At 46.0% G+C, this 25,462-nt stretch overlaps 1 protein-coding gene across 1 annotated transcript in view; it reads right to left on the bottom strand.

Moving 5' to 3' along the window:
- LOC144769114 (organic cation/carnitine transporter 2-like) overlaps positions 1–25,462 on the bottom strand; it is a 739,817-nt gene that overhangs the window by 90,827 nt on the left and 623,528 nt on the right. Inside the window, exon 9 of the mRNA XM_078653116.1 lies at positions 7,829–7,964. Within this exon, the coding sequence (XP_078509242.1) occupies positions 7,829–7,964 (136 nt within the window). The remainder of the gene's footprint in view (positions 1–7,828; positions 7,965–25,462) is intronic.

The raw sequence follows: 25,462 nt of genomic DNA, 5'->3' as shown, positions 1-25,462 counted from the left end.
TTCTAAAGGAACCGGCCTCGCTGGAGAAAATTCTGACCATGACCAAGGCGGAAGCGAGAGCAACAACGCATGCAAGACAGATGGAACTGGGAAAAGAAAGAAGAGTAGAGCAAACAAATAGGATGATTGGAAACAACAGGAAGAAAGAAAACACTGCGCCACTGCCAAGAAAAGCGCATGAAAGAACATGTTATCGATGTGGACTCGAGTTTCCACTTGTTAGCGCATGCCCGGCAATGGGTCAGAAATTGCATGAAATGCAACAGAGACAATCAATTTGCAAGCGCATGCATGGGTGAACAGTTTAAAAGTGAGCGAGGAAGACTAGCAAGACCACAGACGGCAACAAGCAGGTATGCCAGGCACAAAGAAATGGCAAATCGCAGCTCCTCAGCTGAATCGGATGGAACAGTAGCACCCGAGAACGTGGAACGACTATATCGGATGTCCGATGCCCCTGTGGAAGACAGAGGGTCAGAACACATTCATCTCATAGAGAAACATCAGATAAAGAAAACAGCAACAGTGGACATTGAAGTAGGAAGACAGCACATGTTTCATGCTAGATAGTGGGGCCACAAGGTTCATAATGTGCATGTCAGAATATGAAAAGATGAAAATAAAACCGCCACTATTACCAACCACTGTTGATGTCTTCACCTGGGGCTCAAAGAAACCAGTGGTCAACATTTGGAAGTTTACAGAGACACTGCTGTACAAAGACAGGTCAAGCAAAGAAGAAATACATGTGCTACGGGGAGACATTCCAGCACCATGTCTGCTAAGCAACGTAGGTGATGGGCCTCCTCACAATGACATACCACATGTCAGAGAAACGGAACATTCTGCAAGACTATTCGGTAATACTACAAGGCCTAGGCAAACTAAAAGGAAGGCAAATAACACTGCATATCAATGAGGCAATAAAACCTGTGGCTCAGCATCACTGACGAGTGCCTATACACCTGCAGTCACAGGTAGAAGAGGAAATACGAAGTCTGCTGAGCCAAGACATATTAGAGCCTGCAAACGGGCCGACCCCATGGGTGTCTCCAATAGTGGCAGTTCCAAAAAAGAACACATCCAAGATTCGCATATGTGTAGACATGAGGATACCAAATACTGTGATTGAAAGGGAAAGACACCCTATGCAACACCTAAAAGACATGATCAGCTGCCTAACTGGTGCATGCGGGTTCTCAAAGTTGGACCTGTGTAAAGGGTATCATCAACTGGAGCTTGACCTACAATCAAGGTACATTACTACTTTCTCCACACACATGGGCCTGTTTCGCTACAAACGATTAAGTTTTGACATCTCATCGGCAGCAGAAATATTTTTGGGAGACCATTAGACAGGTAATAAGGCCAGTAAAGAACAGTTTAAACTTCAGTGACGACATTTTGGTGTTTGGTCAATCAGATGAAGAGCATGACAGAGCTTTGCGGGAAGTATGCCTGTATCTAGAAAAAGCAGGCCTAACACCGAATGAAGACAAGTGCGAACTGAGGAGGAATAAACTAGTATTCTTCAGACATATCTTCTCCAAAAATAGAATGAGATCAGACTCCAGCAAAGTGGAGACGTTGGAAAAAGCAAGTCCTCCAACAGAAGTTGCAGAAGTGAGGTCATTTCATGGGCTTGCCAGCTACTGTGCTTGATACATAAAAGACTTTGCCCCGGTGAGCACACCGCTTCGAAAACTTACACAACAGGGTCTGAAATTCATCTGGACACAAGAATGCAATAGGGCATTTGAGACCAGCAAACATGCTGTAATAGCGGTGGATCATCTTGCCTACTTCGATCCATTGCTATGCACGGAGCTGACGGTGGATGCCTGCCCGGTAGGATTAGGAGTAATTTTAGCACAACATCTGCTGGGCTGGGACCCACCGAGAAAGATTGTTGCATATGCAAGCAAAGGTCTGTCTGACATTGAGAGGGCATACTCGCAGCCAGAAAAAGAAAGCCTAGCCAAGGTATGGGCATGTGAGCACAACCACATGTTCATTTACGGGAAACAATTCACCATCGTAACTGACCATCAGGCCCTGGTGACAATATATGGCAATCCAAATGCAAAGATACCACCTCGCATTGAGCGATGGGGAATAAGACTGATGGACTACGACTTCAAGATCGTGCACCAGCCGGGAAAAGAACACAACCCGGCTGATTACATGCCACTGCTTCCCTTACTGCAGACACCTGAAAACACATCAATAGCAGAAGAGTATCTAAACTTTGTGCTAAAACAGAACACTCCGGCATCAATAACAATAGCGGAGCTAGAGCAAGAAATAGGGAGGGATGCCACAATGCAAACGGTGAAAGTAGTGACAAGACAGCAGAGATGGAGGCACGTCAACAACAACAGCAGCACCATGGAAGGAGTTAACAAGGAGTAGATGTTAGCATTCAAAAAGATCCATGAAGAATTGTCAGAGACTGTAAACGGAATAATAATGAGAGGAACAAGAATAGTCATGCCAAGTGCACTACGCAGACAAAGTCTAAACTTGGCACACGAATCACAGAGAGGCATGGTTGTGACAAAGACATTGCAGTGGGTCAACCATCAGAGAGACTGTGAGACACATAATAATGATATACTTGACTTTTGCAGCGTTGACATTGAACTTAGAAACTTGGAATTATCATGCTGAACTATCAGACAAACTCTACCGCATCTTTTGGATTTGGTAAATTATAATAGGGATTTAAATCTGCCATTACAATGCACAGACAAAAAGACAGTTAAGGAAGAATAACTCACCCTTTCACTCTCAGCATTTGTTCAATGGTCTCGGGCAAAGGTACGCCATGTGTTTCTGGGAGAAACAGTGTGGAAGGGTATACTCAGATGTGAGTCCCTTGCTCATTGCACCATCAGGATTCAAGCAAGCCGGGCCGACGACGGCTGAAATGCCAGAAACCGGTCCCCGGAAGCTTGTTTCCCAGTATAAGAATTGGCTTGGTAGTTTGGTTTGCCCTGTTCCCATCATGCACTGGGACAGGAACAGACTAATTTGCATATAGCCAGGTTCTGAGCTGGGATGGTGCAGTGAGCTAAAAAACCGGTGATGGATCAAGCCCTGATCTTTGGACTGGGTAAGAGTGGTCTGCTTAATTCAGACACTCTGTTCATCACCACCCCCTTTTCTGAATCATTTTGTCCACCATAAGCGTGGAAGGGTATACTCAGATGTGAGTCCCTTGCTCATTGCACCATCAGGATTCAAGCAAGCCGGGCCGACGACGGCTGAAATGCCAGAAACCGGTCCCCGGAAGCTTGTTTCCTTCCCAGTATAAGAATTGGCTTGGTAGTTTGGTTTGCCCTGTTCCCATCATGCACTGGGACAGGAACAGACTAATTTGCATATAGCCAGGTTCTGAGCTGGGATGGTGCAGTGAGCTAAAAAACGGTGATGGATCAAGCCCTGATCTTTGGACTGGGTAAGAGTGGTCTGCTTAATTCAGACACTCTGTTCATCACCACCCCCTTTTCTGAATCATTTTGTCCACCATAAGCGTGGAAGGGTATACTCAGATGTGAGTCCCTTGCTCATTGCACCATCAGGATTCAAGCAAGCCGGGCCGACGATGGCTGAAATGCCAGAAACCGGTCCCCGGAAGCTTGTTTCCTTCCCAGTATAAGAATTGGCTTGGTAGTTTGGTTTGCCCTGTTCCCATCATGCACTGGGACAGGAACAGACTAATTTGCATATAGCCAGGTTCTGAGCTGGGATGGTGCAGTGAGCTAAAAAACGGTGATGGATCAAGCCCTGATCTTTGGACTGGGTAAGAGTGGTCTGCTTAATTCAGACACTCTGTTCATCACCACCCCCTTTTCTGAATCATTTTGTCCACCATAAGCGTGGAAGGGTATACTCAGATGTGAGTCCCTTGCTCATTGCACCATCAGTATTCAAGCAAGCCGGGCCGACGACGGCTGAAATGCCAGAAACCGGTCCCCGGAAGCTTGTTTCCTTCCCAGTATAAGAATTGGCTTGGTAGTTTGGTTTGCCCTGTTCCCATCATGCACTGGGACAGGAACAGACTAATTTGCATATAGCCAGGTTCTGAGCTGGGATGGTGCAGTGAGCTAAAAAACGGTGATGGATCAAGCCCTGATCTTTGGACTGGGTAAGAGTGGTCTGCCTAATTCAGACACTCTGTTCATCACCACCCCCTTTTCTGAATCATTTTGTCCACCATAAGCGTGGAAGGGTATACTCAGATGTGAGTCCCTTGCTCATTGCACCATCAGGATTCAAGCAAGCCGGGCCGACGACGGCTGAAATGCCAGAAACCGGTCCCCGGAAGCTTGTTTCCTTCCCAGTATAAGAATTGGCTTGGTAGTTTGGTTTGTCCTGTTCCCATCATGCACTGGGACAGGAACAGACTAATTTGCATATTGCCAGGTTCTGAGCTGGGATGGTGCAGTGAGCTAAAAAACGGTGATGGATCAAGCCCTGATCTTTGGACTGGGTAAGAGTGGTCTGCTTAATTCAGACACTCTGTTCATCACCACCCCCTTTTCTGAATCATTTTGTCCACCATAAGCGTGGAAGGGTATACTCAGATGTGAGTCCCTTGCTCATTGCACCATCAGGATTCAAGCAAGCCGGGCCGACGACGGCTGAAATGCCAGAAACCGGTCCCCGGAAGCTTGTTTCCCAGTATAAGAATTGGCTTGGTAGATTGGTTTGCCCTGTTCCCATCATGCACTGGGACAGGAACAGACTAATTTGCATATAGCCAGGTTCTGAGCTGGGATGGTGCAGTGAGCTAAAAACGGTGATGGATCAAGCCCTGATCTTTGGACTGGGTAAGAGTGGTCTGCTTAATTCAGACACTCTGTTCATCACCACCCCCTTTTCTGAATCATTTTGTCCACCACAAGCGTGAAAGGGTATACTCAGATGTGAGTCCCTTGCTCATTGCACCATCAGGATTCAAGCAAGCCGGGCCGACGACGGCTGAAATGCCAGAAACCGGTCCCCGGAAGCTTGTTTCCTTCCCAGTATAAGAATTGGCTTGGTAGTTTGGTTTGCCCTGTTCCCATCATGCACTGGGACAGGAACAGACTAATTTGCATATAGCCAGGTTCTGAGCTGGGATGGTGCAGTGAGCTAAAAAACGGTGATGGATCAAGCCCTGATCTTTGGACTGGGTAAGAGTGGTCTGCTTAATTCAGACACTCTGTTCATCACCACCCCCTTTTCTGAATCATTTTGTCCACCATAAGCGTGGAAGGGTATACTCAGATGTGAGTCCCTTGCTCATTGCACCATCAGGATTCAAGCAAGCCGGGCCGACGATGGCTGAAATGCCAGAAACCGGTCCCCGGAAGCTTGTTTCCTTCCCAGTATAAGAATTGGCTTGGTAGTTTGGTTTGCCCTGTTCCCATCATGCACTGGGACAGGAACAGACTAATTTGCATATAGCCAGGTTCTGAGCTGGGATGGTGCAGTGAGCTAAAAAACGGTGATGGATCAAGCCCTGATCTTTGGACTGGGTAAGAGTGGTCTGCTTAATTCAGACACTCTGTCCATCACCACCCCTTGTTGTAAATATTTTTGTCCACCCTAAGCGTGGAAGGGTATACTCAGATGTGAGTCCCTTGCTCATTGCACCATCAGGATTCAAGCAAGCCGGGCCGACGACGGCTGAAATGCCAGAAAACGGTCCCCGGAAGCTTGTTTCCTTCCCAGTATAAGAATTGGCTTGGTAGTTTGGTTTGCCCTGTTCCCATCATGCACTGGGACAGGAACAGACTAATTTGCATATAGCCAGGTTCTGAGCTGGGATGGTGCAGTGAGCTAAAAAACGGTGATGGATCAAGCCCTGAGCTTTGGACTGGGTAAGAGTGGTCTGCTTAATTCAGACACTCTGTTCATCACCACCCCCTTTTCTGAATCATTTTGTCCACCATAAGCGTGGAAGGGTATACTCAGATGTGAGTCCCTTGCTCATTGCACCATCAGGATTCAAGCAAGCCGGGCCGACGACGGCTGAAATGCCAGAAACCGGTCCCCGGAAGCTTGTTTCCTTCCCAGTATAAGAATTGGCTTGGTAGTTTGGTTTGCCCTGTTCCCATCATGCACTGGGACAGGAACAGACTAATTTGCATATAGCCAGGTTCTGAGCTGGGATGGTGCAGTGAGCTAAAAAACGGTGATGGATCAAGCCCTGATCTTTGGACTGGGTAAGAGTGGTCTGCTTAATTCAGACACTCTGTTCATCGCCACCCCCTTTTCTGAATCATTTTGTCCACCATAAGCGTGGAAGGGTATACTCAGATGTGAGTCCCTTGCTCATTGCACCATCAGGATTCAAGCAAGCCGGGCCGACGACGGCTGAAATGCCAGAAACCGGTCCCCGGAAGCTTGTTTCCTTCCCAGTATAAGAATTGGCTTGGTAGTTTGGTTTGCCCTGTTCCCATCATGCACTGGGACAGGAACAGACTAATTTGCATATAGCCAGGTTCTGAGCTGGGATGGTGCAGTGAGCTAAAAAACGGTGATGGATCAAGCCCTGATCTTTGGACTGGGTAAGAGTGGTCTGCCTAATTCAGACACTCTGTTCATCACCACCCCCTTTTCTGAATCATTTTGTCCACCATAAGCGTGGAAGGGTATACTCAGATGTGAGTCCCTTGCTCATTGCACCATCAGGATTCAAGCAAGCCGGGCCGACGACGGCTGAAATGCCAGAAACCGGTCCCCGGAAGCTTGTTTCCTTCCCAGTATAAGAATTGGCTTGGTAGTTTGGTTTGTCCTGTTCCCATCATGCACTGGGACAGGAACAGACTAATTTGCATATTGCCAGGTTCTGAGCTGGGATGGTGCAGTGAGCTAAAAAACGGTGATGGATCAAGCCCTGATCTTTGGACTGGGTAAGAGTGGTCTGCTTAATTCAGACACTCTGTTCATCACCACCCCCTTTTCTGAATCATTTTGTCCACCATAAGCGTGGAAGGGTATACTCAGATGTGAGTCCCTTGCTCATTGCACCATCAGGATTCAAGCAAGCCGGGCCGACGACGGCTGAAATGCCAGAAACCGGTCCCCGGAAGCTTGTTTCCTTCCCAGTATAAGAATTGGCTTGGTAGTTTGGTTTGCCCTGTTCCCATCATGCACTGGGACAGGAACAGACTAATTTGCATATAGCCAGGTTCTGAGCTGGGATGGTGCAGTGAGCTAAAAAACGGTGATGGATCAAGCCCTGATCTTTGGACTGGGTAAGAGTGGTCTGCTTAATTCAGACACTCTGTTCATCACCACCCCCTTTTCTAAAACAGAACACTCCGGCATCAATAACAATAGCGGAACTAGAGCAAGAAATAGGGAGGGATGCCACAATGCAAACGGTGAAAGTAGTGACAAGACAGCAGAGATAGAGGCACGTCAACAACAACAACAGCACCATGGAAGGAGTTAACAAGGAGTAGATGTTAGCATTCAAAAAGATCCATGAAGAATTGTCAGGGACTGTAAACGGAATAATAATGAGAGGAACAAGAATAGTCATGCCAAGTGCACTACGCAGACAAAGTCTAAACTTGGCACACGAATCACAGAGAGGCATGGTTGTGACAAAGACATTGCAGTGGGTCAACCATCAGAGAGACTGTGAGACACATAATAATGATATACTTGACTTTTGCAGCGTTGACATTGAACTTAGAAACTTGGAATTATCATGCTGAACTATCAGACAAACTCTACCGCATCTTTTGGATTTGGTAAATTATAATAGGGATTTAAATCTGCCATTACAATGCACAGACAAAAAGACAGTTAAGGAAGAATAACTCACCCTTTCACTCTCAGCATTTGTTCAATGGTCTCGGGCAAAGGTACGCCATGTGTTTCTGGGAGAAACAGTGTAAGGATCCCCATAAGCACAGTAAGACTTCCCATAAGGATGTAAGGCAGAAACTCATCATAGGCACCTAATGGAAAACCAATACACCAGAATGAATTAGACATGAGTACGTAATTCAGGGCACACACACACACACAATATAAAGCACATGATCAACTCATTTCATTATATCACCAGTAAGATATCTGTGACATCAGTTAATGGTCAGAAATGCAAAACAGAAATATTTCAAATACCTTTACCAAATTTAGAGCCTGAATTAGAGTTTGGCATACGGGATACTCTGACACAAACGTGATGGATATTCCCTCCACCGAGCCACCGGAATTAGGCGATTTTGAGACTTCTGCAATTTTAGCATAATTATAGAATTCCCGCATTTGCAACATAATACTTCATCTGCTGCATAATATGTACCACTCAAAGTTTTTCACCCCTCTTTACCCTCCCACGTCTTCAAGAAATGTAAAATCTAAGGTGTTGACGAAGATTCAAGAAATGCTTTATCGCTCCTCCTCAAACACCCACCTTCAACCACAAGAGATACATGAAGGAACCTTTCTACGGAAGCGCAACAAAAATCTGGAACTCCGTCTTGCTGAGCCTCGCCTGACCATATGAAATGTCTCCTTCAAAAAAGACCCCAAAGATTCTCTTTGATGAACACCTGGACTAAACCGCTCCTACTGCCTCAAGTTCCCTCTAATTGCATGCTAACCTCCACCTGCACGATCCGTTTGATGATCCTCACTTGGTACTATGCAGCCTGCTTTTCATTGCTATGTTTTGTTGTATGTGTGATGCACTCTATCTCATGGGAGAGGCTAACCCGGTGATTACTCCACCTTTAAAGTATGTGTATATTTTCTATCTGAGATTGATATGTTCTGGGTTTATTGTGAAGCACTCTGATGGCTCCAGGCCATGTCTGTGCTATATGAAATTACAAAAATAAATAATAAATACAACATATGATGACTGCAACAAGGAAGGCATACACCTGAAACAAAACAGAACTATTAGCTTTCATTGGGAACCAGTGCTGACGCTTGTAGTTATAAGTCATATGAACCTGGCAATTGCAGCAATGATATGGGTGGCTCCACTGTGGACCTATTGCAGTCAGTTAACTTGACAGGTGGGAAGACAAAGCTTAAGGTAACTGATGGGAAGATACAATTTTCTAATCTTCTGTTTATGATGTCATTGACAATCATGACCTTATAGGAGAGGGGAGGGAAAGGACAGCACTGAGATACTTGAAGATTGTTGTAGCTTTGTTGTACCAATAGGGAGTTTGGCGTTTACTTTGAAGGGGAAATGGGCATCATCGAGACTACAGTGTCATGGGCTGAGGGATATCAGCCACTGAAGAAGTCTAAGGCCGCTGATATCCCTGTGCAGAGTTTGATGAAGAAGCATCAGAAGGCATACGATCAATGTATGTATCATCAACTTGCTCCAGTTCTGGGAGATCGTGGCTGTAAGGTCGCTTGCGCAAAGGAGAGATTGGGTTACAAAAAATGACTGGGATGTGGAGAGCCAATAGCAATTGAAGAGTCAGGGGAAAACATAAGCTAAAGCAAATGACTAGTGGGATGTATGAAACAGTGTGGGAGCGGTTCCAACATTTAAGACTGGAGATAGGGCTCCTGCGAGTGGGTTAATTTGTCCTTGTGTAAAGTTCGCCTAGGAATGACAAATTAGTAAAAGATGAAGTGAGGTTGTCCAATGAGTCTAAAGAACCTGACGGCTGGCTCTGGATTGAGCTCCAGGGGGCACAGTGCATTGACGGAGACCACGAAAAAAGCACATACAGAAACTGATCGACAGGTCAATTACCAAGAGCAAGGATAAAATTAAGGAGAATGAATTTTAAAAGGGGTTTCAAGACAATGGTGAAACTGCAAACTGTTGTAGACTCAGTGCTCGAGGACAGTTAAGTCAACTAAGTCTGAGGTAAAGCAAGTTAAACTAAAGCATTAGGTGTCAACGTTCATATTGCTTAATTTCGAGTTGAGTACAATTAAGATTAGATAGATAAACATGTTCAATTCAGCAGCTGTGAACGAAGGCATGGGAGGAGGAGTTAGGGCCGAGAGTGCAGTGTACTCACTGTACTCACCAACCAAAAAAATTACGTGTTATGTGCTAGCAGTTGTGGTGTACAGGTGGTACCAAATCAAGCAAGGAAGATGCTCTGTTCCTGACACCCAATGTGGAGGTTAAAGATGGACATAATGGAGATACAGTGGACCCTTCGCCATTCTGGGTCTCAGTGCCCTGGCCCTACATGTACTAAATAATGATAGCTACACCCCCTGTAAGTGGCAAAAAGTGCGTTTTTGTAGAAGAAGTAAAATTGAGTTTCATAGGTATTTTCCGTAGATGGCTTAAAGGCCCAGATAACAGGATGTGATAGAAGCCTAAGAATAACTGGAGGTGGAAAACCTTTGGTTTACTGTGGATGGAGTTTTTACTACAAGATGTAGGTTTATTTAATTTATTTTATTTAGCATTTGTAATTTTTTAACACTTTACATCACATTTATGTGCATACATTTTCAACGGATCTATATTTATACATAGGCTAGAGTATTTGGTGGACATGGGGGTCTCTAGTTGGCACTGGTTTGCACCTTTGTCTAAGTAGGGACCCTTGCTTCTAGTCAGGGTAAGGGAGTTACACTCTTAAACAACCCCTGCTCACTCCCTTGGTAACTTTGGAGGAGCAGACAGGCTTACCTCAGAGGCAGTGTGTAAAGAATTTGTGCACACATATAGTAATACAGTAAAAACACTACAAATGGACACCACGCCAGTTTAGAAAAATAGGAAATCTTTATCTAAACACAAGACCAAAACGCCTAAAATACAATACATTTATTCAGATATCACCAAAAATAGGTTATTCACACAAATAAAGCTTGTACCAACAAATAACTACACCTGGAGCTATAACGACATCATGACAGATGGAAACCCTAAAGTACGGCACGGACAACGAGGTGAGCGGCGTCAGGCCTGGAGGCACATGGACCCCAAAGAACAATACCTTGGCAAGCGATGAGAACAAAGATGGTGCACGGCATTGGGGAGGTGATGTTTCGTAGGCACCGTGCAGTGTTGGTTTCCTACGACCACAGGGGACGTGAGGCGTCGGTTCCTTACTGCAGTGCAGGGAAAGTGAGGCTCGTGTTCCTTATTGTTGCCGGGGTGGTTATGTCGCATTGGCGCCGAGTTGTCAGTTCCTTATGACTGTATGGGGTCAATGAATTCAAAAGGTCGCCCACGGTATCGGCTCTGCGAGGAGTAAGCACACGTGTCGGTGAAGTCAGGGCTGCTGTGTGAGTCAGGGCGGTGTGTCGTGAGCTGTGACCCAAACTCTGGTGCATGCAGCGGCCTCAGTGACGGCTATGGGGCCAATACCGTGTGCCGGCTGCAAGCGTCGGGGCTGTGGAGCAAGTAGGGGAGGTGCATTGTACACTTCACGAGCGGTTCCCACGGCTTCGGTGCAGGTCGCGGTGTTGCTCACAGGCATCTGTGTTGCTTTTTCCCACTGTGGCAGCTGAAACTGCAGTTCCAGGTGCAGGAAGACAGAAGACATGAAGTCTTTCTGTCCCTGAGACTTCAGAACAGGAGGCAAACTCTACACCAAGCCCTTGGAGATATTCTTTAAGCAGGATACTCACACACTGTTCCTCTCCTTGGCAGAAACAGCCACTGCAGTCCACCCCCAGACAGCACACAGCAAAGGGGCAGTACTTCTCCTTTAGCTTTCCCAGCTTTTCTCCTTGGCAGAGGTTCCTCTTGAGTCCAATAGTAATATAAAGTTCTGGATTCTGGGCCCCAATATTTATTTATACTGCTTTTCTCTTTGTTCTCTTGCACAGAAAGGCTCTGTGTTCAGCCCAAACCAGTTCTGTGCTCTCTGGTCCAGCTTCCTGGCAGGAGGTGGAGACAGCATTGTGTAAGGCAGACCAGACCTACTCAGGTGCAAGGAAATCTACCCCCTACTCTAAATGCAGCCCAGGTCTATTCAGCCCAGCCCTGACTCATCTAGGAAAGGCAGGACACACCTCAACACCCCCAGTGGCAGTCTGGCAGACAATGCACATCCCCAGCACCTGTCACTTCAAAGCCAGACAGTCAATCCACAAGCCAACAGAGGCACACAGGATGTCCAAGCGAGAAAATACCCACTTTCTAAAAGTGGTGACCAGTGAGACCCGCCACACTTAAAGCCCTGGGTTTGGGCATGGCAAGTGGGTGCACTAGTCGAGTCATCTTGGCAGTACTAAACTGTGATCAAACACTGCAGTGGCAGGTCTGAGATACATTTACAGGCTACTCATGTAGGTGGCACAATCAGTGCTGCAGGCCGACTAGTAGCATTTGATTGATAGGCCCTGGGCACACATAGTGCACGGTACTAGGGACTTAGTAGTAAATCAAATAGGCCAATCATGTTAAAACCGATCCATAGTAACAATTTGCACATAAAGCATATGCACTTTACCACTGATTAGCAGTGGTAAAGTGCCCAGAATCCTAAAGTCAACAAAAACAGGGTCAAAAACAGGAGGCTAAAAAGGAAAAAGTCTTGGGGTAAACCAACTGAAAAAGCCTGGTCTAACAGTATTACATTATCTTATTGTAACATACTCATGAATCTTTATCGTCAGCCTCTGAACGGCCAGGTCCTTTGGTGCATGATCAAAAAGATCCTTACGATACCGATTTCTAATCTTCTCAACAAAAATCACTACAGGAAATTGCTGGTGCTGGACAGAGAGACTGTGTGTGTTTATTTAAAATATACACTTTTTTATTTATTTATTTTTTTAAAGATTTTTATTAAAGTTATTTGCACTCTTTGGAATCAAATACAAAAAGAAAGATATAATTTGCCACAACTATACATTCACATTCTTAATAGGGTAACATAAATATGTATAAAATTACTCAAAAAACTGTCCCCAAATCTTTTCAAACTTTTTTATCCCCCCGACTCGTTTTGAATACAATTGTTCGCATTTCCTGACCCTTTTCATTTTGTCAAACCATTCCTGCACCACCGGAACTTGTGATGACAGCCAGTTCTGCAATAAAAGTGATCTAGCAACGGCCATTGCAATATAGACAGATTTTGCCAAATATTCTGAGAGTTGGCAATCAGAATCAAAACCAAACAGTAATAATTTAACGTTGTAAACAACTGGAATTGCGTAATAAATTTGAAGAAAATCAACAATTGCATCCCAGAAAGGCTTGATTTTAGGACAGTATGCCATAATATGAGACCAGTTAGCTGGATCACATTGAAAACATCTAAAACAATTTGCATATTTTACTAATATGACCTAGGTCTAATAAAGTCAGAATTTTAAGGATCTCAATGTAGGACCTGATTAACAAAAAGTTACTAGGAATCAAACGTTGCATGGCGTCGACAGTTAGCCAGAACCCATTGTTCACAAAATCAGCTAACGTTCGAAACCCGGCACGCTCCCAGTTCACGATGAGTGTAGGTTCGATTTTAATTTTTAGAAAAGAAAGGCGCCAAATAAGGGAGTTGATACATTAAAAAAAGGGAGGGAGTATCTTTTAAGCATGGCATTGCGTCGTTTAAAAAAACCAGTTCAGGGTCTTATATCGAACAAATTTAGGTGATTTGGGTACGAGAAGGGGGGATGGGATCTGAATTTCAGAACATATTAACTCGAAAAAAAAAATTCAAAGACATTCGCTCCGGAAGGTAAATTCTTGAATCGGTCTAAATAGTATACAAAATATGCATGGTAGTATTCTCTTAAATTGGGTAGCGAGAGACCGCCATATTCAGTTCTTTCATATAGAGTGCGTATATCGATGCAAGTTTTTTTTCTCCAAACAAATGCAGAAAACATAGATTCGACTCTAGAGAAAAAAGAACCAGGCAGAAAAATTGGAGTAGTGGAGAATAAAAAATTAAAAAGGGGAAGTATCGACATTTTAATCAATGCTATTCTACCAAGAAGAGATAATGGTAGTGGATCCCACCGTGCAAACATTAGGCAAACCTTTTGAATCAACGGGACAAAATTAAGTATATATAAATCCTGGATTGTAGGGGAAAAAAAATTCCCAAATATCTTTTAGGTTTTGAGTTGATACAACCATATAAATCCGGATGTAGAACAGGATCTGCTCCCCCACAGACCAAAATTTCTGTCTTTTTTTTATTAATTCGGTAGCCCGCTACAGCCTCGAATTCTTCAAAAATCTTAATAGCCTGTGTTTGTGATCGAAGATCCGGCTTAATTAATAACATGATGTCATCCGCGTATAGTTTGATCTTGGCCATAGAAATGACCGGAGGAACAATCTGTACGCAATTCCTAATGGCTACAGCTACAGCGAGTGGTTCGATAAAATAAGCAAAGAGAACGGGAGACACGGGGCACCCTTGCCTCGTTCCCCGCTGAACTAAAATTGAGCCCGCTACCAGTTTATTGATAATTATATTAGCTGTTGCACCAGTATACAAATTCTGTATTAAGATAATAATTTGTTGTGGAATCCCAAAATGTTTCAAAATAATAAAAAGTGTGTCCCAAACCACCAAATCAAAAGCTTTTTCTGCATCTAATAATAAAACTAAAGCCTTTAGTCCCCGTGACTCAAAAAAATCTAATGCCTCAATCAAAAAATGCGTATTGGTGAAAAGTTGTCTGCCCACAATAAACCCGTTTTGATCAGGATGAATTAAATCTGCTGAAATAATATTAAAACGAAGTGACAATAATTTGGTGCCAATTTTATAATCCGAATTTAATAGTGTAATCGGTCTGTATGAGTTGGGATCTTTAGAATCTTTCCCTTTTTTCAAGAAACTAACAACCGTCCCTTCGTGGAAAGATGCGGGAACTTGCCCTAGAATTTACTAATAACAGAAACAAATCAGCGAATGAACTAAAGAAAACTTTTTAAAAAACTCTGCAGGAAAACCATCAGGGCCGCAGGCCTTGCCCAATGGAAGGTCCTTTACAATCGAATCAACTTCTGCCCGAGAGAATGGGCGTCGCATATTTAGTTGGTCATCTAAAGATAGGCTTGGAAGTACATGTCTCCCCAAAAACTTTTACAACTTTTGATGGTCAATAGAATACTGTGTACTATAGATGTTATAATAGTGGGAGAGCATTATGGAGATTATTTCTGCCTGATTAGATGTCTCAATATGAGTGACGGAATTTTTCAAAGAATGTATCATATTTGAGGCAGCCTGTGTTTTAACCTGCAAGGCTAAAAAATTTCCTGTGAAGTTGCTTTCTTCGTATACTTTTTGAGATTGTTTGCGAAAAACCTCTTCACTCTGTAAATAGTAATAGGCATTCAGTTCCCGCTTTGCATCGTTAAGTTGTTCCTGGACATTAAGAGTTGGGTTGAAATGTCGTTGTTTTATTAAATCGTGAATTTTTTGTGAAAGAGAATTCCTAATATTTTTTGTGACAAGCCACTCAGCTGCGTCTTTACTTATGATTATGCCCCGAATAAAAGCCTTCGGAGAGTCCCAGATGATATTATAGGAGCTGATCCTAGATTTCGAGTTATAAAAGCTGAAATCTCTGATTTAAGTATCGTCACCCAATTTATCTCTTGTAAGTAGGCTTTATTGAAAATCCAGCGTTTAGGTGTTTTAGTATTGCTATTACCCAAAACAAAATTAATAACCAGCATTGCATGGTTTGAGAAACCATTATACCAATTTTTTTGTGAGGAAAAATTAAGCTGTCTGGATGCCAAAAAAAAGTCAATTCGGAAGGATGTTTTAAACCTACCCAACCAACAAGTAAACTCACTTTTCTGTGGATTTTTCACACGCCATGGATCACATAATTCGAATGTTGACATATTGTTTAACATAGTCCGAAGAGTTTTAGGTTTAGACTGTCTTTTAGAGGATGAAGTGGAGTCTAACTTAGTATTCATGAGTATATTAAAATCGCCTCCTATGACAATATCCCCTCCTAGCAGTAGCAAGGACTGAAACATTGCATCATAAATCTGGGAGTTATCCTCTATAGGGGCGTAAAAGTAATAGGTCTTTGTTGATTTTTGAAACGGCATGAAGCCCAACACCAGCGACCTAGATCATCCTGATCCACCTGAATAATTTCCGCTTCAAGTCTTTTATTCAGAAAAAGGGCAACACCTCGTTGTGAGCTAATAGCGCATGAAAACCCCCGAAACGAAGCCCATGTTTTGAACATAAGAAAATCCTCCTTTTTAGTAGCAGAAAGATGGGTTTCCTGTAACATTATAACAGCCGGATTCTCAGTCTGAATCCATGATTCTATGGCACAAATTTTTTTCCTATTATTAAGACCATTCACATTAAACGAAATTAATTTCAATCTCTCATTAACAGACATAATACAATTTGTTTACTTGTATTGATCAAACATTGCGATATCAAAAATAACACAGTGCCTACAAAGAACTTCTTCAAAAAACACCATCCGACTGCAAAAAACTTTGATATTTCCCCCTTTTTTACCCCACCCAAACTTCACTCGTGGCACTCCTCCTACTGCTCTCACCCACGCCTGCCACTGGGTCTTGACCCCTACCATAGAGGTGTCTTGAAATAACACCCCATAACCTCCCAAACCCTCCCCCTCCCACTCCTCCGCCCCTCCACCATAACCACCATATACATGTCCATTATATAACCGTCGTCTGGAAGAAAGAAAAAGAAAAAAAAGGAGAAAAAAACCACTAAAGTGACCTAACATCTAACCAGGCGACATTTTGCTGAGCAGATCATTAGCTTCGTCAACATCTGTCAACAGGTAAAATTTGCCTTTAATCAGCACCTTTAGTTTTGACTGTTGCGCTATGGAGGCTTGTGCCCCCTTAGCTTTGAACAGGTGCAAGATTTTCACGAACTCCTTTCTGCGCCGAGCAGCGGCAGCAGACATGTCGGAGAAAATCCGACATTTTGTAGTGACATTTGCTGCAAATTGACCCTGTTTAATGGCCCTTGACAAGATTGTTTCTTTGATGCGAATGTCTGCAAAATTTAACAGAATAGTACGGGGAAGAGAGGAATTTGGAAATGGCTGAGCAGGCACCCGATGAGCTCGGGTGATTATCAAATCTCCTTTGAAATCCGGGATGACTTTGTGCAACAGAAAAGAAGTGACCCATTCGACCATATTCGACCCCTCAATATTCTCCGGGACCCCGACTATTCTAAGATTTGATCTGCGATTGAAATTCTCCAGCTCATCCAGCTTGGATTCCAGAGCCTTTGACGATTTAGAAACATCCTTGACGTCCTTTTGGAGCTTGGGCATCTCATCCTCTAGACTTGAAATTCTGGCTTCAGCATCCTGCAGTCGAGGAGGGAATGTAGATACAATATCCTCAATTTTGTCCAAGCGATTTTGGATTCCAGCAAGCTCTGCCCTCTGGAACTGTTTGACTTCACGAATCTCATCTAAGATTAAATTTTACATGTCTTTAACTGATAGTTGCAGCGTGCCTGTATCAGAAGTCTGAATAGTCTCAGTATCCAGGGACAAGGTAGGGCTCAGTATATCCATTATCTCCACACCCCCAGAAGCGTTATGATATGTAGCTGAATCCCCCTGGATAATGGCTCCATTGTTTAGATTGGTGAGTGCGGCTGTTACTGGAATGACCCCTACGTTCGGAACCGATATTGAAGCTGCACTGGGGTCTTTATTGAGGACTAAGCTTGGAGTACGCAAAGTAGGACAGCTCGATGCGGACGAGTTACTTTTGGCCTCGAACAGGGGAAACTGTTTTAGAGGTTTATTAGTAGCCATCACCTTCAGCTGTGCGCCAGCATCCGCCGCAGGCACAAAATCTTGTCGAATAGTGTCCACCTGCATTATTTCAGGTGGAGAAAAATCCCCCAAAGTCACTGCTGGAGATTCTATATTCGCCTCAATTTCCCTCTCCGAACTCACAGAAGAAATCTCTGCCCTATCTTCCTGCTGACCAACTAATTTTGACACTTGTCTACATCATTATGTGATGTATGCTGTATACATTACATGTCTGTCTTTATTTGTTTGGGACTGGGAGGTATAATACACCACATGTGGAGAATGTCATTTGTGTTTTAGTCTTGGATGAATATGATCAGATTTTTATCTTTTGTGTTGTATTTTTAATTAACAACAAGCAGGGTGGCAGGGAGACTACACTGTAGCTGGATGCTTTTTGTCTGGGAACATCCCGCTGGTATTTTATTTGCGCCAACATTGTTCTTGAAATGTCAGATTAACCTCCGTTTGGAAGGAAATTAACACATTGTCCCAGTGGGTTGCGAAGGGCTTTTTCCCTAAGTAATCTTTTTCTTTTTCTTTTCTGTGTAATGCTACACTCTTTATTTCTGCTAATTTTTTAAGCCAGTTTGCCCACCACATGATATCAGGGGCTAAGGAGGTGTTCCGATATGTCGCAATCACTCTTTTTACTATTATTTATGCATTGCTAATAAATCGGTTGCCCAAGTTTTTCATTTTAGGGTGTTAAAACGGGTCCTGCTAGTAAGCTTTTGGTGTGCAAAGCGCTTCTCTGCCCAAAGTTCTCTCTAGCTGTTCCGCACTACCTCGCCAGTACAACTTCAGGGATGTACAATTCCAGACCACATAGTAGAACCCCGCTTCCTCCTGAGAACATCTGGGGCACATCAATGGTATGCTATAAGAGATTGGGTTAAGCCTCCTCGGTGTCATATACGTTCTATGTATGTAGCTGAACTGTGTGTATGCATTACGTGAAACATGAGATCTAGATGAGGCATTTCAAAGATACTCTTATAATTACCAGGTTGACCTATACATGTAGGTGCATAGGAGGAAATTTCATGGTGTAGCTTAAAGCTGTTGAGGTACTCAGTGTTGACATGGAGTGCATTTTCAAGTTATTTGTGTTGGGTAAAAAAGATCAAGCAGATGTAGCAGCTCAGGCTGTAAGCAACTTCCCCCTCAAGAAGAGATGGATTGCTGCCTCACCTGTATCGAAAGCCAAGTCGCCATTATAATACAGGGACTGAATCTCATCCTAACCAACCTCTTGACACTACACAACCCCCCTAAACACCCACTCCAACCCCCCCACTCCCTAGGCCTACCAAGCCCCGCCCCCTAGCCAGTCACACTGCCCGTCCGCATCCCAGGCCTCGAGACCGAGTAGAGCTGCGGAAGCTATTTCCTCGGAGGAAGCGCTAGAGCTGGCCTCCTCATACACCACCCCTTCCACTCACGGCGTGCAATCTACAATTCAGGTAATCACCGGGTTCAGAAGTAATCAATCCTTCCCAAAACCCCCTAGACCGCCAACCTTCCTCATCAACATCTCTACTGAACCAAAAAAAGAAAGACCCCACACTAACTGCATGCTTATAAACTGCAGATCCGCCACAAAAAATGGTACAGAGCTGGCAGAATCCATCCTCAACCATGACATAGATATATCCTTTATCACCGAGACCTGGCTAAACGACTCATCGCCTCCTATCCTGGATATGCTCGTACACCTGGGCTTCTCTATCATCAATAAAGATAGGAAAGACCAAAAAGGCAGAGGCTTGGCAATTATCCACAACAACAACTTATCAGTAACCGAAATTAATACCTTTAACCACAACTCCTTTGAATGCCTAACCGCCAACATCAGAACCACCATCAACAATTTACTGCAATGCCACCTCCTGTAACATCCCCTAGTCAACACAGTAGCGTTCACAGAGCACCTGTCAGACCTGATCGCCCACTGCTCTCTCCGAAATACCAACAACCTCATTTTAGGCGACCTCAACCTCCACTGGAATGATAAGAACAGTGCTCTAGAACAAAACCTGAATGAGCTATTACATTCCAACAACCTTACCCAGCTCTGCTCAAAAGAAACTCGCAACAATGGGGCAATCCTGGACGCCATCATCGCCCTACATGACGCAATTACTATAGACCACATCCTTCCGGTCGACTGGTCAGACCATCACCTAATCCTATTCTACTTCTCTCAACCGATCATGTGTCAACCCTCCACCACAGACCCCCCTGCATTATCTAGAAACCTATCACAGATCAACACTGCTGACTTAGAAGAAAGAATATCCTCCCTCCGGCCCATCTCCCCGGACGGCCTCTCAACTGCAGAACTCACATCACACTACAACATAACCATGTTCTCCATCTTAGACCACCTAGCTCCCATAAAACTGAGGAAAAAAAACTGGAAAATCCCCTCCAGAACCTGGTTCAACAAGGACATCAACGAGGAAAGAAGGCAACTTAGAACCACAGAACGTCTCTGGAGAAAGCACCCCTCCTCCAGCCATTGCGAGGAACTCAGATCAACAAGAAGAAAATACAAAAATCATATCAATAACGACAAAAACAATATTTTCTGTACCGCACTGGACAAGGCAAAAAACAGACCAAGAGAACTCTTTGACATCATCAAAAAACAAACGTCCAAGCCGTCTACTACCCATGTCCAGCCCTCTAAAGCCTTAAGCGACAACTTCGACAACTTCTTTAACGGAAAAATATCCAAGATCGAACTTTCCCTCAACATCAACCTCCATCCTCCTGGCATTAACAGCACCACAGCAATCAAAACTACCTCTAGAGGGTGACCTGCAATTACCTGGTCTTCCTTCAACCCCATCCCTGAAGCTGAGATCCTCAACTTAATCTCCTCCTCCAAGCCCTCATCCCACAACCTGGACCCCATACCCTCCCAAATGGCCAAACAACTGAAACTCACCCTTGCACCACTCTGGTGCAAAATCATAAACAGCTCCCTAAAAACTGCCACCATACCCGATTGCCTCAAAGTCGGACAAGTCACACCTCTTCTGAAGAAACCAGTCCTAGACAATAACGACCTGACTAACTTCAGACCGGTCTCCAATCTACCCTTCCTAGCCAAAATCCCCCAAAAATGCGTTCTCCCGTGTTAGACCTGGCATCATTGGCGTGAGTCTCCCTTCCATTTTGACGGATTGTCTCCTCTGTTTTGCTGGTTTTATGCTTTGGGCACTGAGCCACTGCTAATCAGTGCCACAGTGCAAGTGCTCCCTATGTTAAATTGATATACAAATTGGATTCCATGATTGGGTTATTTGATTTATCTGTCAGCCCCTAGTAGAGTGCACCATGTGTGCCCAGGACCTGTAAATCAAATGCTGCTGGTGGGCTTGCAGCACTGGTTGTGCCACCCACAGAAGCAGCTTGTAAAGTGTGTCTCAGGCCTGCCATCGCAAGGCCTGTGTGCAGTCTAGCACTGCCATGTCGACTTGGCCAAGTGCACCCACTTGCCAGTCCCTAAACCTTCCCTTTACTTTATATTAGACACCACTATGGTAGGCCCAAGGGCAAGGTGCATTGTAAATATAAGGTTGGGCATGCTCTGATGTGTGTAGCATGTTCTAATAGTGAATTACAGCCATTTTCATTTTTCCGTATTGAAGGCTACCTTTTCTCATAGGCCAGAATGGGCAGTTAAGATTATTACAGTCTAATAATCCTAACTGACCCAGGGAACAAGGTAGAAATTCGAATTTAGTATGCCTGAACTCAGAATAATAAAATACATCTTTTAGTAAAGTTTATTTTAATATTCTGTGTTTGCAAATACCACTTTTAGAAAGTAGTTATTTGCTTGCCTAACCATATGAGCCTGCCTCTGCTGGGTTGTGTATTCCTTGTCTGAGTTTGTGTGCCACAGGGCTGGGGAATTCCAGGAGACAGGCTGGGGCAGCCCAGTGGTGAATAGAGAGATCTGCATCTAGATGGGAGGGAGGAGGTGCACCTGGGACCTCACTAGGGCGGGGCCTTCCCTCTTCCCTTCACCCCCTGTGGCTTGTCTGATGTCTCTGTCCTGCACTGTGAAATGAGAGGAGGAATCATGTCAACAGAGTGCTCCAGAGCTGTATCTTCCCTCCCCTGTGCTGGCTCCACCTCCTGTGGGGCGGCTGAAGTCTCTACCCTGCACAGTGAAAGGAAGAAGAGAGTCATGTAAACAAAGTGCTCAGGAACTGGTTTGAACTAGGCAAATATTGGGACCCTTACCCCAAGAAATTAGATCACTTCTGGAACAAGAAACCTTTCTGCCAAGGAGAAGAACCAAGGAAGCTGCAGGAGTTTGGACTGCCCCTCTGCCAGTGTGCTGTTTGCTGGGTTGGCCTGCAGTGGTTGCTTCATTGCCAAGGGAAAGGAGAAGGAACTTTGTAAGGACTTTGTAGGAAGGTGGATGTCTGACTATATGGTTACCCCAACTTGTTGGCTAGTGTTCAGCTGGTTTTCGACTTAGTTGGCATGGGATCCTGCTAATCAGGGCCCCAGGCTATCTGCTCTCACTGTAAAATTGCCTCCATGTACTTTAGGTACATCTCCAATTAGATATTGGGTCACCTTATGCGCCCCTTTATAGTGTACCATAGGTACCCAGGGCATAGGTGCATCCAAGGCCTACCAGGGGCTGCAGCATGTATTATGCCACCCCTGGCTGGCCATCCATACGGACACAACTGGCTGATCAATCAGCTGGGGCAAGGTCGTGTAATCACCCCTTGCTTAGGTATAGTATTCCTATACCTACCATTACTTATAGACACATATAAACCTAAAAGTCACTCCTATGGCAGGCCTTAACAATCCTGAAGGCAGAGTGCTTGGTTTTATGTGAGATGGTGCTCTAGCATGTCCTCAATCAATCAATCAATCATAGAATTTGTATAGCACGCTACTCACCAGGAGGGGTCTCAAGGCGCTGGGGGGGTGGGGTCTGCTACTGCTCGAAGAGCCAGGTCTTGAGTTGCTTCCTGAAGGAAAGGTGATCCTGGGTCAGCCGGAGGTGGATGGGAAGGGAGTTCCATGTCTTGGCTGCCAGGTAGGAGAAGGATCTTCCTTTGGTGGTGGCTCTGCGGATGCGTGGAACGGCGGCGAGGGCGAGGCTGGTGGATCGTAGCTGGCGGGTGGGAGTGTGGAAGGTCAGGCGGTTTTTGAGGTACCTGGGGCCCAGGTCGTGGAGAGCCTTGTGTGCGTGGGTGAGGAGTCTGAACGTGATGCTCTTGCTGACGGGGAGCCAGTGCAGGTCTCTCAGGTGTCCGGAGATGTGGCTGTGTCGGGGGATGTCTAGGAAGAGTCGTGCGGAGGCGTTCTGGATGCGTTGGAGACTTTTCTGAAGTTTGGCTGTGGTTCTGGCGTAGAGGGTTTTTCCGTAGTCCAGTCGGCTGGTGACGAGTGCCTGGGTGACCGTCTTCCTGGTTTCGCTGGGGATCCATCGGAAGATCTTTCGAAGCATCCGCAGGGTGTTGAAGCAAGACTATGAGACGGCGTTGACTTGTCTGGTCATCGAGAGGGAGGAGTCCAGGATGAAGCCCAGGTTGCGTGTGTGGTCTGTTGGCTTGGGAGCGGTGCCCAGGGCAGGGGGCCACCAGGAGTCGTCCCAGGCGGATGGCGATGATCCCAGGATGAGGACTTCCGTCTTGTCTGAGTTCAGTTTCAGGCGGCTGTTCTTCATCCACTCGGCGACGTCTTTCATCTCTTCGTGTAGGCTGGTTCTGGCGGTGGCGGGGTCGTTTGCGAGGGAGAGGATCAGCTGGGTGTCGTCGGCGTAGGAGATAATGTTGAGGTTGTGTTGGCGTGCCATGGCTGCGAGGGGGCTCATGTAGACATTGAAGATGGTGGGGCTGAGTGATGATCCTTGTGGTACGCCGCAGATGACTTTGGTGGCCTCGGATCTGAACGGGGGGAGGCGGACCCTCTGTGTTCTTCCGGTGAGGAACGAGATGATCCATTCCAGAGCCTTCTCTTGGACTCTGATGTTGCTGAGGCAATGCACTAGGGTGCGGTGGCAGACCGTGTCGAACGCTGCGGAGAGGTCCAGGAGGATGAGGGCCGCTGTTTCCCCGTTGTCGAGCAGGGATCTGATGTCGTCTGTGGCTGCGATGAGGGCGGTCTCGGTGCTGTGGTTGGCTCAGAAGCCGGACTGCGAGTGGTCGAGGGATCCGTTTGTCTCGAGGAAGGCGGCAAGCTGTCGGTTGACGGTCTTCTCGATGACCTTGGCAGGAAAAGGGAGGAGCGAGATGGGACGGTAGTTCTTGAGGTCGGTGGGGTCCGCTGTTGGTTTCTTCAGGAGGGCGCTGAGCTCGGCGTGTTTCCAGCTCTCCGGGAAGGTGGCGGTGTTGAAGGAGGTGTGGATGATGTCCCGGAGTTGGGGTGCGATGATGGAGTCGGCTTTGTTGAAGACGTGGTGGGGGCAGGGGTCGGTTGGTGATCCGGAGTGGATGGTGTTCATCACGCGGGTGGTGTCTTCGGTGCTGATCGGAGTCCAGGCGCGGAGGGTGCTGGTGGGGGGCGTTGGCTCGGTGGTTGGGTGCGTGGTCTGTGCGCCGAAGCTGTTGTGTATGTCGGCGATCTTGCTATGGAAGAACGAGGCGAGTGAGTCGCAGAGGTCTTGCGAAGGGGTGATGTCGTTGTTTCCGGCGCTGGGGTTGGAGAGCTCTTTGACGATGCTGAAGAGTTCCTTGCTGTTGTGGGCGTTGTTGTCCAGTCGTTCCTTGAATGCTGTCTTCTTGGTGGTGCGGATCAGTTGGTGGTGATAGCGGGTTGCGTGCTTGAGGGCGGTCATGTTGTCTGTGGTCTGGTTGTTGCTCCAGGCTTTCTCGATGGTACGGCAGTTCTTCTTGGAGATCTTGAGTTCATCGGTGAACCAGGAGGCTTTCTTGCTGCCGGGTCTGCCGGGAGGGGTCTTCAGTGGGGTGAGGTCGTCAGCGCACTTGGTGAGCCACTGTGTGAGGTTGCTGGCTGCTTCGCTGGGGTCCGTTGTGCTGGCGGGAGGGTTCTGGCTGAGGGTGGTGGTGAGCTGGTCGGCGGTGATCTTGTTCCAGCTCCTGCGAGGAACCTGTTGCGGGTGGTGGTAGGTCGTGGTTCTTCTGAAGCTGAAGTGGACGCAGCTGTGGTCCATCCAGTGAAGTCCGGTGGAGTGGCTGAAGGAGATGTGCTTGCTGGAGGAGAAGACGGGGTCAAGCGTGTGGCCGGCGTAGTGGGTGGGGGTGTTCACCAGTTGCTTGAGTCCGAGGTTGGCGAGGTTGTCCAGCAGGGTGGTGGTGTTGGTGTCGTTGTTGTTCTCCAGGTGGAAGTTGAAGTCCTCTAGGAGGATGTAGTCAGCGGAGGGGAGGGCGTGTGGGCTGACGAAGTCTGCGAGGTCTTCGCTGAATTGTGTGCGTGGTCCCGGGGGTCTGTAGATGAGGGTGCCTCTAAGGGTCGTCTTGGGGTCGGCGTGTATCTGGAAGCGGAGGTGTTCAGCGGCGGTGAGGGTGTCGTCGGTGTTGGTCGTGATGCGGATGGTGTTCTTGTGTACGATGGCGATGCCTCCTCCAGTCTGGTTGACGCGGTCTCTCCGGATGATCTTGTAGCCGTCCGGGATGGCGATGTCGGGGGTTGAGGAGGCGTTCATCCAGGTTTTTGTGAGGAAGGCGTCGTCTGGTGAAGTTGTGTCGAGGAGGTTCCAGAGTTCAGCGGCGTG

Source organism: Lissotriton helveticus, chromosome 7, assembly GCF_964261635.1.
Source record: "Lissotriton helveticus chromosome 7, aLisHel1.1, whole genome shotgun sequence".
NCBI lineage: Eukaryota > Metazoa > Chordata > Amphibia > Caudata > Salamandridae > Lissotriton > Lissotriton helveticus.
This window is presented reverse-complemented; position numbering and strand designations above follow the sequence as displayed.